Genomic DNA, 14,622 nt, shown 5'->3' with positions numbered 1-14,622 from the left:
CAAGTTGTCAGCAAAACATAAAGTTGGGTTCCTTCCAGCCACGTATTACATAATACAGTGAAGTTTAAAATGATATATAATAAAATACAATATGAAAGAATCTAATTTCTCATGTCAGGAAGTAATAATATACATCATGAACAGGTGAGTGATGTTGGTATTTAACTAAAAGAGAGCTGGATTCTTCTCTCTGCATTTTTGATATTTACACACCAAGTTTCATCAAAACTAATAATGTCACCACAAGCTGTTTAACAGTTCAGTAACAAGCAGGACTTTAGAAAACCTTTTGGGATTTCCTCGGAAATCAGAGAAGAATCTCATAGTCTCTAATTGTTTTACATGATTTTTTCCCATGATAAATTCAGTATTTATCATGGGTGAGGAACTGACTACACTTGTAAGCATTTCTAAGTCAGACAGCATTTGTCCTTCACACCCTCCAGCTTCTCAGTTTTCCATTTGACTAAGTATTGAGTTTCATGATGGTGCCTGATGTCAAAACAACCTTTGTTCTGTTTTTCCTGTGAACAATAAACAGAACATGTGGGTTCCCACACATTTTGAAATAATAATAATAATAATTAAAAAAAATAATAATACAACATGGGAAAAAAAGAAACACTGCAACCTCCCCATTTTCTGATGCCTTTACTGTAAAAACTTCACAGGTCTATATCTAATGTCTCTTCACACCATCCTATACTAACTTCCTGATGTTGAAATCAGAGTTCTGTGGTGGTCATAGCATCTGTTGCGCTACTATCCTTGTCACTGAAGAAACTATAGTTATTTATGTCTGGGTCAGGCTTGGTATTCTGCTATAAAACACACCTGGAACAATGTTCTGTTTTAGTGATATGAAACTAAGAGGCAGGATGATCTTTCCAGTAATGTGACAGCTTCATGTTGTCAGCATCCTTTGTTCTATGAAGGGTCACTCTCATCTTCACCCAAACAAGAGGGCTGTTGTGACAAGGACAGTACACTCGGAAAAACAACGGCTCCAAATTGAACCAAAATGGTCCTTTAAAGTGATGCCATAGAAGAACCATTTTTAGTTCCACAAAGAACTTTTAGTAAAAGATTCTTAAAAGAAGTACTTCTGCAAACAGCTTCTTAAAGAACTCTGAAAGGTGCTTCAAAGAAAACTCAAAGAAAGTGGCTCCTTTGGGCAACATAAATGGTGCTCCAAAGTACTTTAACAAAAATCTTTCATTTCCAGAATAGTTATTTGTACACCCAGCTGATTCAGCAGAGAGCCTATTATTTTTCTGTGCTTTTTCAAAATAAATGATTCATTGAGCATTTTAAATCAACTTATTACACCTAGGTTGAAAAACAACCATATGAACAGAATTGTTGGCCAGTTGTTCCTTTTTCCCCCCCAATTACAGAGAAATACATTAAAACAGCACAGTTACACAAACCCAAAATCAGTCACTGTAAGGGGGAATACTGATCCCTTAAATCTTACATTAAGTCATGGATCCAAACTAAAACTCCAGAAACACTGAATGCATTTGACAGCTATAGACACAAGGATTTCAAAACAATTCATATATGAACTGCAAATGCAAGATTGTGCAGCGTTTCTGGGTTTTGCATTGCAACACATGTCATAATTTAGGTTCTAGACTGTTGGTCAGACAGAATTACCATCTTGCAATAATGCTGCTTGGGATTTGGAAAACTGTGATGGGTATTTTTCATGGTTTTCTGATGATTAATTGAGAAAACATCAATCAGATTAAGCAATAATGAAAATAATTTTTAACTGCAGCTCTAATTTTATGCTATTACTTGCCAACAAATGCCTCTAATAAAAATGAGGAACCTGTTAAAGAATCACGTAAAGTATGCAAAGAACCATCCCTGTAGATAAAGAGGTTCTTTAATTGGAGAATGGCGCTTTGAAGAACCAGCGAGCCCTCTGAAGAGTCATTTAAGAACCATTATTTATTTGAGAGTAGGAGAGAGAAGGAGAGAAAGCAAGAGGCTGGTTGAGAGATTAATAGCAGGCAGGGCAGAAAGCGTTGAGCTAAATTTAGTATTCCAGAGGGGGAAAAGGAGTGAGTTACAATCTCTATTTGTGTAAAAATGGATCCCAAAACATGAAGATCCAGATAAAAAATAGAATATTAAATTAAAATAAAATAATATATACAGAGGATGGTAAATTTTTCCACAGAGGGAAGTCTGTACAGAGAGACAGAGAGCTAATGAGACTGAATAGACACAAGTGAGGCTGAGTGGCCATGATGTCATTGACTGTGCTGGTCGGTACTCTCTCCCTCCTCCCACTCCCTTCCCCTCTCCTCTCCTCTCCTCTCCTCTCCTCTCCTCTCTCCTCTCTCCTCTCCGTATCACTCCTCCATCTTTGTCGTCATTGTGAGAAAGCCTGGGAGTGGCAGGAAGGAGTAGAGGCAGAGGGAAAAGAAGAAGATAGACGAAGAAGAAGAACCGTTCAGGATTTTCCTAAATATTTACTCAGCATCCTTCCACAGCAGGTACATCTTACATTCTAGGGATTTCTTTTTTACATCACCGTTGAATGCAGCGGTACCTGCAGCATTGCAGCTAGTACATATACAAATAACAGCAGAAAACATGTCTTAGCACTGGCTATTCGACAGTTGCTAGATGTCTTAATTCATTCTCTAGTAATCAATATTTATGTGAAGTTTGCTTTTAGACACAATAGTAGAGTTAGATTCAGTGAGATATTTACGATTCCTCTAAAAATGACCTTTTAGTGGTTTTACAGTGTCGACCAAGTGCAAGCTTTTATATATTATTTGTTATTATGGTTATTTTTCTTCACAGTCTCACATATATAAAAATTGAAGGCAAGCTGCTACTTCAATCTGTATATGCATGAAAAGTGCATTTATGGTAGATCCACTTTCTTTTTTTTGCAGATGAAGTCCAACAACTTTGGGATAAGCTTTTTTTTCTTTTGTTTAAAATTCTACTGACAAATCATCTTTTATGCCACTGTTTACAGTGTAGCTCAACCAGCAGACATAAGTGATGCATAAGTTTGTGCAGAGGAGAAGAGTGGCGCGAGAGAGGGAATGTGTTTTGTTCATTCACTGCAGAGTGAACATTGTAGGAGCCATTTGGAGATTAAGTTGATTGAATTAAATTGGCTTGAGAGCAGCTTTAGTAACACTAACACAATGATGGATGCGAAAGTGTGTTTCTGCATATATGTGTATGCGAGACGGGGAGAAAATTGAAGTGATAATCACGGCAGGCATTTCTTGGCAGGCAAGGCAGCAATTTAGCTAAAAGAGTCATTATGAATTTGAGTGTGTTCTTTAATGTTAAAAAAAAAAAAAAAGCCCTCACAAGGCTGGAAAGTAAATGAGAACTAAACAAAGTACTTGTCAGCCATTTCTGAGGGGTTATTTTTAGGTTTGGGCAACGAGACCATATGCTTTTCACTCGTGTTCTTTTATTACCTTATCCAAGAGTGTAATCTGTTTTCAACACGTCTCTATAAGATTATATTTTGAACTGATCATGACCTGTGTGTGCATCTGTCAGCATGGCTGAGGGCTCAGCTTCTGTAGCAGAGGTGCAGAGCTCCTTCTACAAGTTTGCAGTCCATGGAGACACCAAGGCCACAGGGAAGGAGATGAATGGCAAGAACTTTGCCAAGCTCTGCAAAGACTGCACCATCATCGACGGCAAGAACGTCACCACCACAGATGTTGACATTGTTTTCAGCAAAGTCAAGTAAGAGTTTCTCCAGACTCCACCTTCCACAGCTAAAACATTCATTATCCATCAAATGCTGCACAACCAAGAAAAGCAGCAGGTTGTAATTTGGTTATTTATTATTTACGGCTATTTTTGATTAGTTGTGGAAGCAAATCTACAGCTAACAAAAGCCATGCCATCATTTACACAGCAAGTTTTTATCCCTTCTAAAAGTGTGGTCAGACAAAAGGGGAATTTTTGTCTTGCGGTGGCTTTTGCTACTACAATAAAAGCTTGTTGAGTTGAAAGCTATCTCATAATTAGACCGTGGCAAAGTATGCAGCCTCCCCTCTCTGCTTGACAGATGACATTAAAATTTTGTTACTTTCATCAGAAAAATTTGTGTCACTTTGTGTTTCCTCAGGGCGAAGTCAGCTCGTGTAATCACATTTGAGCAGTTCAACCAGGCCCTGACTGAGTTGGCTCCCAAACGATTTAAAGGCAAGAACAAAGATGAGGCACTTCAGCAGCTCTATGGTCTCATTATTGGGAGAGAACCCACTAATGTCGGAGTCACTGTGAGTATTGAGTAATATAAAATCTCCCGAACGACATTCTCAATTGTACTTTTAACATGTATTTTCTCCTGTAAATGTTATCAGTTAGAAAGGTCCACAAAGCTTACACTAAGCAGTGGGAGGGACAGTGGTTGTGGTGGTTTAAGTCCATTACAGGACTTTCACTTTGGAAAATATCTTAATTTAAGTTAATGTGCCTCTTGACAACAGACATATTTGAAGTTTCTCTATTATCTGGCTTTCCAGGCTTACAAATCTCGCTCCATCACATATATGGCTAGTTGCATGTGAAGGAGCAGCAGCTGGAAATATGTTTCACTCAAACCTAACTGAGAATATAGCTCAGTGTACAGGAACCTCATTTTTGGGAGACAACAGAACTATAGCGTTATCAGCCTTCAATGCTCTGAACTGAAACTGCACCTCTGCATCCCTTCAAAGTTTAATGTTGTAGTGTTCAGAGTGATGCACTGCTGCACTTTTAAATGAAAAGGTACAATGAGGAAAACGCCTGCGTTTATGTCTGATGTTGTTTAAGGTTAGATAAGAAGCTAGCAAGACTCACATCTCTGAGTGAGATACAAAACAATACATTAATTACCTTTTTGCTTAACTGGCTAATTCTATGCACCATAGTTATTGTTTATCCCACAAATAATCCTTGAATGATGTCTGCCACAGTGTTTTTCTTGATTTTACAACTTGAGGGCACCAAAGAAAATTCAGATCCAACACATCGCGTCTTCAAACAGACATTCCTCCACAGTAATCGGTCATATTAGTGGAGTAATGTGTATCGAGGGACAGAGTAAATTAAGTAACAATAGGGATGAAATGTTTATATGTGTCTGTGCTTCTGTTTTTACATGAGTGAAATGCCTCTTTATGATAACAGCTTTTACTCTAACTTTCAACTGATTTTAGAAAGTAGCGAAGGCAGCAGCAGTGGACAGACTGACTGACACCACCAAGTACACCGGTTCACACAAGGAGCGCTTCGACGAATCAGGCAAAGGAAAAGGGAAGTCCGGGCGTGAGGACATCCCAGACACCAGTGGATACGTGTCCGCTTACAAGGGCAGCGGCACCTATGATGACAAAGTGAAAGAAGCATAATCCTGCTGAGAATCTATACAAACTTTGCTTCACCAGTAACCTGAATTAAGGGTCCTAAGAGAACAACATGTATTGCCTTCCCTGTTTTTAAAGACATAACAAATGAGGAAAACTATTTATTGGAATGTAGCATGTGTGACTAATACTGTTGTGTATATTTTGTGTTGTTTTACAGGGACTGAAGGACAGAACTATTTGCTTTGCACTATGCACTAACACTGTGCCTTATTGTAGCCGCTGGTGTAAATGCTCTGATAGAGCGTGCTGCTTTACTCATTTGCCTCAATGCAACAAAGGCTGACTTTGCTGGTTCCAAAAAATGACACAACTTTCACTCACTAAGCTTTATATTTCAATATGCTCTGCTACATGACCAATCAGTGTCCATTGTTATGGAATCTATTCATATCATTAAATGCATTTTTTAAAAATTATATTATCTAGCAAAATGTAATAAATAGTAAAGGATAAAGACTTGGATGATGCTAAAATGTATAGAATACCCATAAACAGTCAGTGTCTTCCTTTGTCATCTTGTGGTGATTATTAAGACTCGTGTCATTTCGTGTTGTCTTCTTTTCTTCCTAGGTTATAGGAATACAGAATGTCATTTTTTCCCTGAATGAAAATGCATTTAAAGAAACGTCAGTGTAAAACTGAATAAATGTCGAAACATGCGTCAAAATATCTATCTTACATGGACAAGGTTATTTATCTTATATTTACATTGCAGCATTCTGCAGAGTAACATGATTGCAGAAGAAACTCATTTGGGTGCTTTAATTCATAATTCAAACATTCCACATTTAAGAAAATTTCTATATATTGTCTACAGAATTTAAATGCATGTTATGTAATGCATCATTTTATTAAAACAACTTCTGGACATGACATTAGCTTTAATTTGAAGTGTTTTTTTTTTTTAAGTATTATTAAATATAAACTTGATATACTTTTCTGTAGCCATGGTACTTATCATACTGTATAGACTTTCTACTACATTTTCAAACTGGCAGCAGTCTGGATACTATCACGTATTTAGTTGTATGAGATTACATTTCAGGCTGCATGAAAAACAATAAAACAGCCACAAAGCTCTTGAACTGACATAAAATCGTCCTCACCTAAGCCTGACTGATTTACAGAAGTAGCTAGGTTACTGTTTCACAACATGAAGGGCCCTTGTAGAACAATAAGCACTCAGCATGGTTTCATCCAAACAACCTGAACCCTCCTTGTAACATGATACTCCTGCTATTTATGGGGGATTCATAGAAGCCATCTTCCATAGTTTATTGTATGGTGCACATGTGTAAAAATAGGTCTTCTCCTCCGTGTATATTTGACACTAGAGGCCTGAATTGATAAACATCACTTTGGTTTTGTGTGGATACTGGTATTCATTTACAGAAACTAAGTTGTCTGTCTGAACTGTTCTCACTCATGACTAATGAGTCATATATAATCACCTCAAAACAAAGTGTACAAATACTCTTTTAAAACTAACTTTTTTAGAGTAACTATTATTTTTTCTCTTCAAATGAATTCATATTAATGAGAAGATGCCACCTTATGTCATTCTATACAGACATGCAAACCCACCTCAACTGCCTTTTAGAACACTCAGAACTATCTGTCAATGGACATATTGCTATATTCCAAACTTTCTAAACTTGCTAGTTGCTTTTTCACAAATACTGCAGAGTTGAAGCAGCATTATCATTCATTTGGAGATGTATTAAGTCTGCTTTCTGCTCTTATTCATATGTTCTTTTTAAGCAGCAAAATGCTCCACTATGTTGATTAGCTAATGGCTTTTCAGAGCCTTTCATGATGCAAATGACAGGAAGTGACCAAAAAGGAAAGTAAAGTAAAAACAGGCAGTTAAAAGAGAGGCACTGATAATTTTGGAGGATCTATCACAACCAGTGAAAGCTTTCATATGACATGTAGTTGTCCGAATACAAGATAATATGAAAAGAGTTATTATAGCAGCTTTAAATTTAGTTGGGGTATTCAGCAAAGAATATACAGTGATCCCTTGTCTATTGTGGGGGTTACGTTCCAGACTCCCATGATAGACGAAAATCTGCGAAGTAGTGACCATATTTTATTTTATTCACACACATATATATATATATATATATATATATATATATATATATATATATATATATATATATATATATATATATATGTGTGTGTTTCATGACTTCCTGCCACATTATATAGTGCTTCTCTCTGTGTGTGTCAAAATAAAAGCATCCATCAGTTGCAGAGTGCAATAAAGGCAGATATCCTTTCTCCAGTGCCATTCTGCAATGCAGCTTGCCACAATAATAAATATGTAAAAATACCTATGTACCGCAAAATCCCGGAATATAGCAAAAAATCCTCAAATGCAATTTCAAAATTGACGATAGTGAGTCCGCGAAAATTAAACCATGATTTGGTGTGGCATCCTTTGATCCAGAGGTTCGAATAGAAGGACAGGTGTAGAGGGACAGTGCTGCAGATTTATCAAAAACAAAAACGCAATGATCCCATCAGCAAACTTGACACCGCTGACCTTATAGCCAGCAAATACACAAAGGCTCTATAAGATACAATCTTTAGGAGATTTTGATATTCACTGGGGATCTCATCAGGCTGGTCCCAACTGAAACGAGTCCTCATAGTTCTCATCTAGTGTGGAGAGCACAGGGCTGACTGTGTACTGAAGCGTAATAAAAGTAAACAGGTGTGTCAAACAGAGATTCCAATTGGCTGAACACGGCTCGCTCCACCCATCTGAAAAAAATCAAACAAAAACAAAAAGACACCTGAAAAGGAGCATCTCCTTCACAAGCTGCCACCGTGAACACCACTGCAAGACCCTCAGATTTCCTGTTTTTAAAATATTTAAGTCATTTTAATTCATTAGAATTACTGGTGGTTCAAATGTGCTTTAAGGGAGCTGTAAAATTTTAAGCGGATACAGATTGAAGAAGAGATTCTCACAGAATTGGAGTAAGTCAAGAAATCTTTACATGAAAAAACCTTGTTGGATTGACATTTACACATAAATGAGAAATCAGCATTAACATTGAGGTAATTAAGTTAGTTGCAACTGATTATAGGTAAGAAGTAGATTTATCTTAGTGGATGCAGTATACAGTATGTATACAGTTAATATTATTAATTATTCGTGCTTAATTTTCATTTGTAATTTGTTACGTTTGAAATAACTAATTCAGAGGCAAATCTTACAGGCTATTTTTGCAGCACTTCTTGTAATTCTAAAAAAAAAAAAAAAAAAAGCTGAATTCAAACTATGATTAGAAATCTGTTCAAAACTTTGAAAAGCTACTGCACACAATATTACTCATTTATTTATTAAATGTTTTCAATCTCATCATGTTACCGCAAACTACAGTAAATATCTTTACAATAAAAACATTGTTTAATTTACATTTTGAACCCGTGAAATTATAGAAACCAGTATTAAAAAATGACTATTTTGTCAATTTTTACACCTATCTTTTTGGCATTTTAAAACAAATGGGATTTTCATTCTCAAAAACTGTTCTATTTGCAGACATTTCCTTGTGAGATGAGATCTATAGTGTCTACTTTGTTTGTCTTGGGCCTGCTGTGGGACAGTGTGAGAGCCGAACACAGCATCAGCAGCCTACAAGCAGCAGCAGGTAATGACACTGTTCCAATGTTTTGACTATAAGTTCACATGATAAAAAAAAACTGAGGATAGGTGACAAAAATACTCGTACAGACAATGGTTGAGGAGGAGAAAGACAACACTATTTTGTCCCCATAACAATACAGACTAAAATTTTTGACATATTGCATTTTTTTTCTAGACAGAAAGTATAAAAAACAGTAAAATATCATCCATCCATCCATCCATCATCTATACACCGCTTAATCCTCACTAGGGTCGTGGGGGAGCTGGAGCCTATCCCAGCTGACTCGGGTGAAGGCAGGGGACACCCTAGACAGGTCACCAGTCTGTCGCAGGGCTACATATATAGACAAACAATCACTCTCACATTCACACCTACGGGCAATTTAGAGTAATCAATTAACCTCAGCATATTTTTGGACTGTGGGAGGAAGCCGGAGTACCCGGAGAAAACCCACGCATGCACAGGGAGAACATGCAAACTCCATGCAGAAAGATCCCGGGAAAGCCGGGACGCGAACCAGGGACCTTCTTGCTGCAAGGCGAAAGTGCTAACCACTACACCACTGTGCAGCCCACTAGTAAAATATCATTACTAGCAAAAATAATACAATTACAGTCTGTCAGATTGTATTCATTTTTGTTGGTTGTGTTGATGATGGAATTTGATTTTGTCTCAAAATGTCATTGCTAGAGTCCTATTTTTGCCAAAATATGCTTATCTTTGTCCATGGAATATGTATATGCAAAGGATTTTAACTGATCAAGCACAAAGTGGCATCTGATTTTACTGACAGATGACACTCCCTTCCCTTCTTCTTCATTTGTAGTTGCATGGGAGGGGGAGCTGCCATGCAGAAAGTGGGACTGTGAATGTGCTTTCAGTCGCTTGCGGGGCTGCTGCTGTGGAGCCATGGAGCTCTTTGAAGTGGAGGATGAAATCTTTATGAGAATGATGGACCTGTCGAAGAGATTGTTCCAACTGGGTGAAAGCATCCTTGAAGTCATAGGTAATCTAACACCAAAAAAAAAAAAAAAAAATCATAGAAAAGTCCATACTCCTGTAATTATTGCTGATCAAAAAACTATCTGTGCTGTTTTTAGTGTATTATTTGCTTCAGGGATTGCTTACATTAAAAAATGCATGTGGACAAAGCGTCTCAACTATTTTCAAACTTCCGTTTTTTTCCTGAACCCTAGCTGAAAAGTTAAAATATTTTTTTTTTTTAAATGTCTGAGTCTATAATCAGACTGAAATATCATTTTATTGCACTTTCTTACATTCTATTCTAATCAAATAATGAGTGACATAACCTTCCAACAGCATTTTAACAGACAAAAAGATGCGATGGTGAGATTTATAGTAAGTTAATTTGATTTCTTTTTTCACACGGGTCACAAAAATATGCCAGTTTAAGTGTTGTGAGGTATTCTGCTTTTCATATGCACTCTTCTAAAGATATTGAATCACAGCTGGTCCAAATTTAAAGTTTTTGTGTGTGCTTGACAATTTTTTAAAATATATTCAGTTCAAATTGAGGACAACCAAGATCTTACATGAACACTGACATGAGTACGTTTTCTTACCGGCCTCACTCTGTCTCAGGAGGAATACGGATTGCATTCACAGCTTCTTTGAGCCACAAAACAAACTGCTTTGGACCTTTCACCAGGAGCAGGCCTATTCCTTATGATGTTGTCACCCTCAACCATGGAAGTGGATATAACCCTGCATTAGGTAAGTTCTCACAGCAATAATTTAACCATCATATACCGTCAAAATATCGTCTAATTGTGATTCATGTGATGGCAAGATTTCCATCTGAATGATTAGCAGCTCCAGCCACGAGCAAGTACTGAAATCAACTGCTTTAATATTTGATTGGCAGAAATTTAATAGACATTTAACTGTGTGGACATGTTGAGTACAGAATATGGAGCGTGAGCCAATACTTGTCAGCACTGGATTAGTTTGAACTGGCGACTGAAAGTACAGAGGTGCCTTGTGAAAATAAATTCTAATTAATTATGATATTCTTCCAGGTATATTCACAGCACCTCGTTCTGGACTCTACTCCTTCTCCTTCTCGGTGTACTCCAAGGTGGGTGTGGCAGGTGAGAGGATGTACTACAAGGTACGACTCATGAGAGATGGGGAAGCGATGGCCTCAACTTGGGAGGACAACAGGGAGGATTCAGAGGACAGCGGCTCTCAGTCAGTGCTTCTGTCACTGCAGCAAGGAGGCCAGGTGTATGTAGAGCTGCTCAACGGCAGGCAGCTATGTGGGAATGCTGAGGGCCTGAACAGCTTCTCTGGCTCCTTAATTTATCCAACTCTGCCCTAATAATGCTTTATTTCTGTGTGGCTTCAATGTGTCTGCCTGATTCAAAGCTTTCATGGGTTTACTCTTTTGTTTGAAATTTATTTTTTTTTTTTTGAAGTTGCCATAGGAAAATAAAAGGCATGCATGCAGGATGTTAATGTCTGATATGTAACTGTGTGACCTGTTATAAGGGCATTAAAAAATAAATCAAAAAGAATAAATGAAATAATAAATAAAAATAAAATACAGTTCTGAAATTGTATATGTCTGTTATGAGAATGATAAAAGCAAGGGTTAATAAATTAATAACTGAAATAATATATTTGATTTGTCATCAAAGCAGTTACTTTCCTGTTTGGCACTTTGATAATGATGTGTTCAATTACAAAAGTCTTTTAGGACAAGGATTATGAAACACCCTAAAAAAATGGAACACAGACAACAAGAAGAGAGACAGGGATTGGTTCCACTCATTTATTCTGTGCAGATTTACATAACTGAAAGCTAGAGTATGAGACTTTCACATATAAATGAACATCCATTACACCAGCCAGGACACAAACAACTTCTTCCTTCCCCGACAGTTTAAAGATTATTTTCACACACTTTTCCAGTGATAAATTTATATATTTTATGAAAGCAAAAATTAACATATTAATAAATTCTGCTAGAAACTGCACACAGAAAATGCCAAAGCCAAAGCATGAAGCTACATATTTGTATTTATTGATGTTGTCTAGTATATCATTTAAAATGATTATTTAATCAATTGTGGCAAGAAATGTGAAAGGTTGAAAGATGGCGGCACAAGACTGGGTTATTCCCACTTGCTAGAGAAGAACCACTGAACTTTCATACATGCAGAGTTTTGCAGTTGAGCCTACTCTGACCTCCCTCACTTTTCAAGACAAAGACAACAGCACAGTCATCAAGCCCTGGAAGTTTACTCTTACCATCAAGTTTGTCAGTGACACGGAAAACCTCATAGGGGGGGATGAGCACTTCTGCCTCTGGTTCAAAAGATGAATATCTTTTTAGAGGAGCACCTGAACATGTTGTGATTTTAAAGCAGCTCTTGTTACCAAACTCCCGGAGGTCTGTTTTGAAAGAGCTGGAGGCGAAAGAACCAAACCGAATTCTTTGGCTGACATTGCCAGTAAACATAACTTTGGTTCGTCTATAGGTAGTGTAACAATAGTTATTATTATTCAAGATCTGTATGGCTGATGTCAGGAAGAAATGTAAAATGTGGAATTGGAATGACGAGGTATAGACGCTCCCTTTTGTCCTGACTGCAATATTGAAATTCTCATACACGTTGTCAGATGTATAAGCACAAAGTGCTTGCATGTGGTTTTTGGTCAGAGCCTCATCCTCTCTCTCTTTTAGTTTCTCTTCTATACAGTTTTCTACCATCTTCAAGGTCTCTGCATATGGTCCCACACGCAGTTCTTCATTGTATTTGTGAGTGACTGTATTCATCATTTCTTCACTGCAGCCCATATACATGTCATCAACTGAATCTTCAACAATGCCCAATGGGATGGGCTTGTTGGCATCTCGTACAGTGAAGTTAAAACGGATCTAAAAAGGAAACAAGAGAAAGGAGAAAGGTCAAGAGAGACCATTTAAGACACACTTTTAAAATTGTAGCTTGGTATTGTCAGCAGCTATTTAGAAACCTGGCCTGGATAGCGAAAGTAAGAGTGAAGACTGAGATCAAAATTGCTCTTGGAGTTGTCATGCAATAGTCAAATGTTGAATTAGTTTTCATTTCTATGCAACAATATGTAAATAACAGGAGAACAATGCTAATGCAGGCAAATGCTATTAATATAACTGGTCCCTCAAATGCTTTACAGCTTAGAAGTGATATTAGAAGTTAATAAAATGAATATTATTGCAGCCCACTATTCCCTTATCTCAGTTGTATTGAAGATTATGTGCTTTATATCTTATGCAAAGAACACTTTTGCACCTGAAATATGTGTGCGCTTCTTCATTTAATTTGTGCCAAACATTCTTCACTGGTGAAATTTTGGGAATGTCTTATGCTTCACTTACCCACATGGACTCCACTGACAGCAACCAGCAAAGGGGCAAACACAGTCGAGCAAAGATCAGCATGTTCATTGAGCAGTCGGGAAAACCGTTCCTGGATTTACATACAGTAACAGAAGAAGTCAGCAAATATGTACTAGTATCACAGAAGTATGTTGCATGTATAAAAAGCAAAACTCTAAAACTATTTAAACAATTTAAAACAAAAATTTGATTTGACTTGAAAGATCAACTCACCTGTCTTCAGGATAAGGAGGTGTTGAGAACAAAGTGAACCACACAAGTCTGCAGTCTTGGTCAGACAATGGGTGCTCTACATCTGCTTAGACTCATGATCAGCAATATATATACCCCCTGCCTTTCTCTAACACACATACGCAATGTACATGCACATTTGCATATGTGGTTTGTGGGGGATTTCTGCAAAAATTTCTATGCAAGAAAAAAAAAAGATGTGTGCTTGTGAGTGTGTACATGCACTGCAGGTTGGTTTGCTGTGTTTCATAGCAAATGTATCAAAGCTTGTGTGCAGTTGCCTAGTTTGGAATTTATTCATCAGTCAATGCACTGTTTAGTCACAGCTAAATAAATAGATTAATAAAAAAGACGAGGTGGCCGAGTGGTTAAAGTGATGGACTGCTAATCCATTGTGCTCTGCATTCGTGGGTTCCAATCCCATTCTCGTTGGTGTCTGCTTTACCCTGCTTCCTTTAGGGTGGAGGTTCAAACCCTAATGCTGCCCTTGAGCAAGGCCCAGGTGTGCTTTATCATGGCTGACCCTGTCCTCTGACCCCAACTGGGAAATGCTAAAAGAGAATTTCACAATGTAATGCATTTGTGACAAATAAAGGTTTCTTCTTCATCATCTGACAGGGAATAATAAGTCATTGCTTTTCAGGAGTATTTCAAGACAGTAACTTCAGTGCATTCTTAACTCTTCTTTTTCAATAGCACAATAGAACAGCAGGCTTCAACAAATGTTGCTGTTTCTCAGTGCTGCACAGTGCTGAAGAGATGCTCAATGGATCTCATTGCTCTGTGCAAAGGCAATAAAGCTGTAATCTAAAGCGTAAATCTGAGGTGCATGTGACACAATGTAAAAAGTCTGAAAACTCAAAATTCAGTTGCAACATTGATAAAGAAGAGAGGACAATCT

General features: G+C 37.4%; 3 protein-coding genes and 1 non-coding gene across 4 annotated transcripts; 3 read left to right on the top strand and 1 right to left on the bottom strand.

The window, feature by feature from the left end:
• Nucleotides 1–2,353: 2,353 nt before the first annotated feature.
• On the top strand, nucleotides 2,354–6,293 carry tppp2 (tubulin polymerization-promoting protein family member 2). Its single transcript, XM_023284284.3, has 4 exons — nucleotides 2,354–2,510; nucleotides 3,553–3,744; nucleotides 4,133–4,286; nucleotides 5,211–6,293. Exons 2-4 carry the CDS (start codon nucleotides 3,554–3,556, stop codon nucleotides 5,400–5,402), a joined length of 537 nt encoding a protein of 178 aa, XP_023140052.1. The 5' UTR covers nucleotides 2,354–2,510; nucleotide 3,553; the 3' UTR covers nucleotides 5,403–6,293.
• Nucleotides 6,294–8,258: 1,965 nt separating this feature from the next.
• On the top strand, nucleotides 8,259–11,680 carry LOC111577820 (cerebellin-1-like). Its single transcript, XM_023284277.2, has 5 exons — nucleotides 8,259–8,411; nucleotides 8,980–9,088; nucleotides 9,912–10,091; nucleotides 10,688–10,819; nucleotides 11,125–11,680. Exons 2-5 carry the CDS (start codon nucleotides 8,995–8,997, stop codon nucleotides 11,424–11,426), a joined length of 708 nt encoding a protein of 235 aa, XP_023140045.2. The 5' UTR covers nucleotides 8,259–8,411; nucleotides 8,980–8,994; the 3' UTR covers nucleotides 11,427–11,680.
• Nucleotides 11,681–11,871: 191 nt separating this feature from the next.
• LOC111577827 (ecto-ADP-ribosyltransferase 5-like) lies at nucleotides 11,872–13,762 on the bottom strand. Its single transcript, XM_023284285.3, has 3 exons — nucleotides 13,704–13,762; nucleotides 13,470–13,560; nucleotides 11,872–12,989 (listed from the first exon to the last, which is right to left on the bottom strand). Exons 2-3 carry the CDS (start codon nucleotides 13,536–13,538, stop codon nucleotides 12,258–12,260), a joined length of 801 nt encoding a protein of 266 aa, XP_023140053.2. The 5' UTR covers nucleotides 13,539–13,560; nucleotides 13,704–13,762; the 3' UTR covers nucleotides 11,872–12,257.
• Nucleotides 13,763–14,071: 309 nt separating this feature from the next.
• On the top strand, nucleotides 14,072–14,153 carry trnas-gcu (transfer RNA serine (anticodon GCU)). The gene has a single exon. It is a non-coding gene; the product is annotated as a tRNA-Ser (tRNA).
• The last annotated feature ends 469 nt before the right edge of the window (nucleotides 14,154–14,622 follow it).

The sequence above is a fragment of the Amphiprion ocellaris genome, chromosome 4 (assembly GCF_022539595.1).
Source record: "Amphiprion ocellaris isolate individual 3 ecotype Okinawa chromosome 4, ASM2253959v1, whole genome shotgun sequence".
Taxonomy (NCBI): Eukaryota; Metazoa; Chordata; class Actinopteri; family Pomacentridae; genus Amphiprion; species Amphiprion ocellaris.
This window is presented reverse-complemented; position numbering and strand designations above follow the sequence as displayed.

What these genes read in the sequence shown, in the direction of transcription:
- LOC111577827 (XM_023284285.3), bottom strand. Translation starts at nt 13,538, where the DNA reads ATGAACATGCTGATCTTTGCTCGACTGTGTTTGCCCCTTTGCTGGTTG. An exon ending in TGTCAGTGGAGTCCATGTGG is followed by an intron (nt 12,990 to 13,469) that starts GTAAGTGAAGCA and finishes TTTCCTTTTTAG; the next exon opens with ATCCGTTTTAACTTCACTGT.
- tppp2 (XM_023284284.3), top strand. Translation starts at nt 3,554, where the DNA reads ATGGCTGAGGGCTCAGCTTCTGTAGCAGAGGTGCAGAGCTCCTTCTAC. An exon ending in ATTGTTTTCAGCAAAGTCAA is followed by an intron (nt 3,745 to 4,132) that starts GTAAGAGTTTCT and finishes GTGTTTCCTCAG; the next exon opens with GGCGAAGTCAGCTCGTGTAA. An exon ending in CCACTAATGTCGGAGTCACT is followed by an intron (nt 4,287 to 5,210) that starts GTGAGTATTGAG and finishes AACTGATTTTAG; the next exon opens with AAAGTAGCGAAGGCAGCAGC.
- LOC111577820 (XM_023284277.2), top strand. Translation starts at nt 8,995, where the DNA reads ATGAGATCTATAGTGTCTACTTTGTTTGTCTTGGGCCTGCTGTGGGAC. An exon ending in AAGCATCCTTGAAGTCATAG is followed by an intron (nt 10,092 to 10,687) that starts GTAATCTAACAC and finishes ACTCTGTCTCAG; the next exon opens with GAGGAATACGGATTGCATTC. An exon ending in TGGATATAACCCTGCATTAG is followed by an intron (nt 10,820 to 11,124) that starts GTAAGTTCTCAC and finishes ATATTCTTCCAG; the next exon opens with GTATATTCACAGCACCTCGT.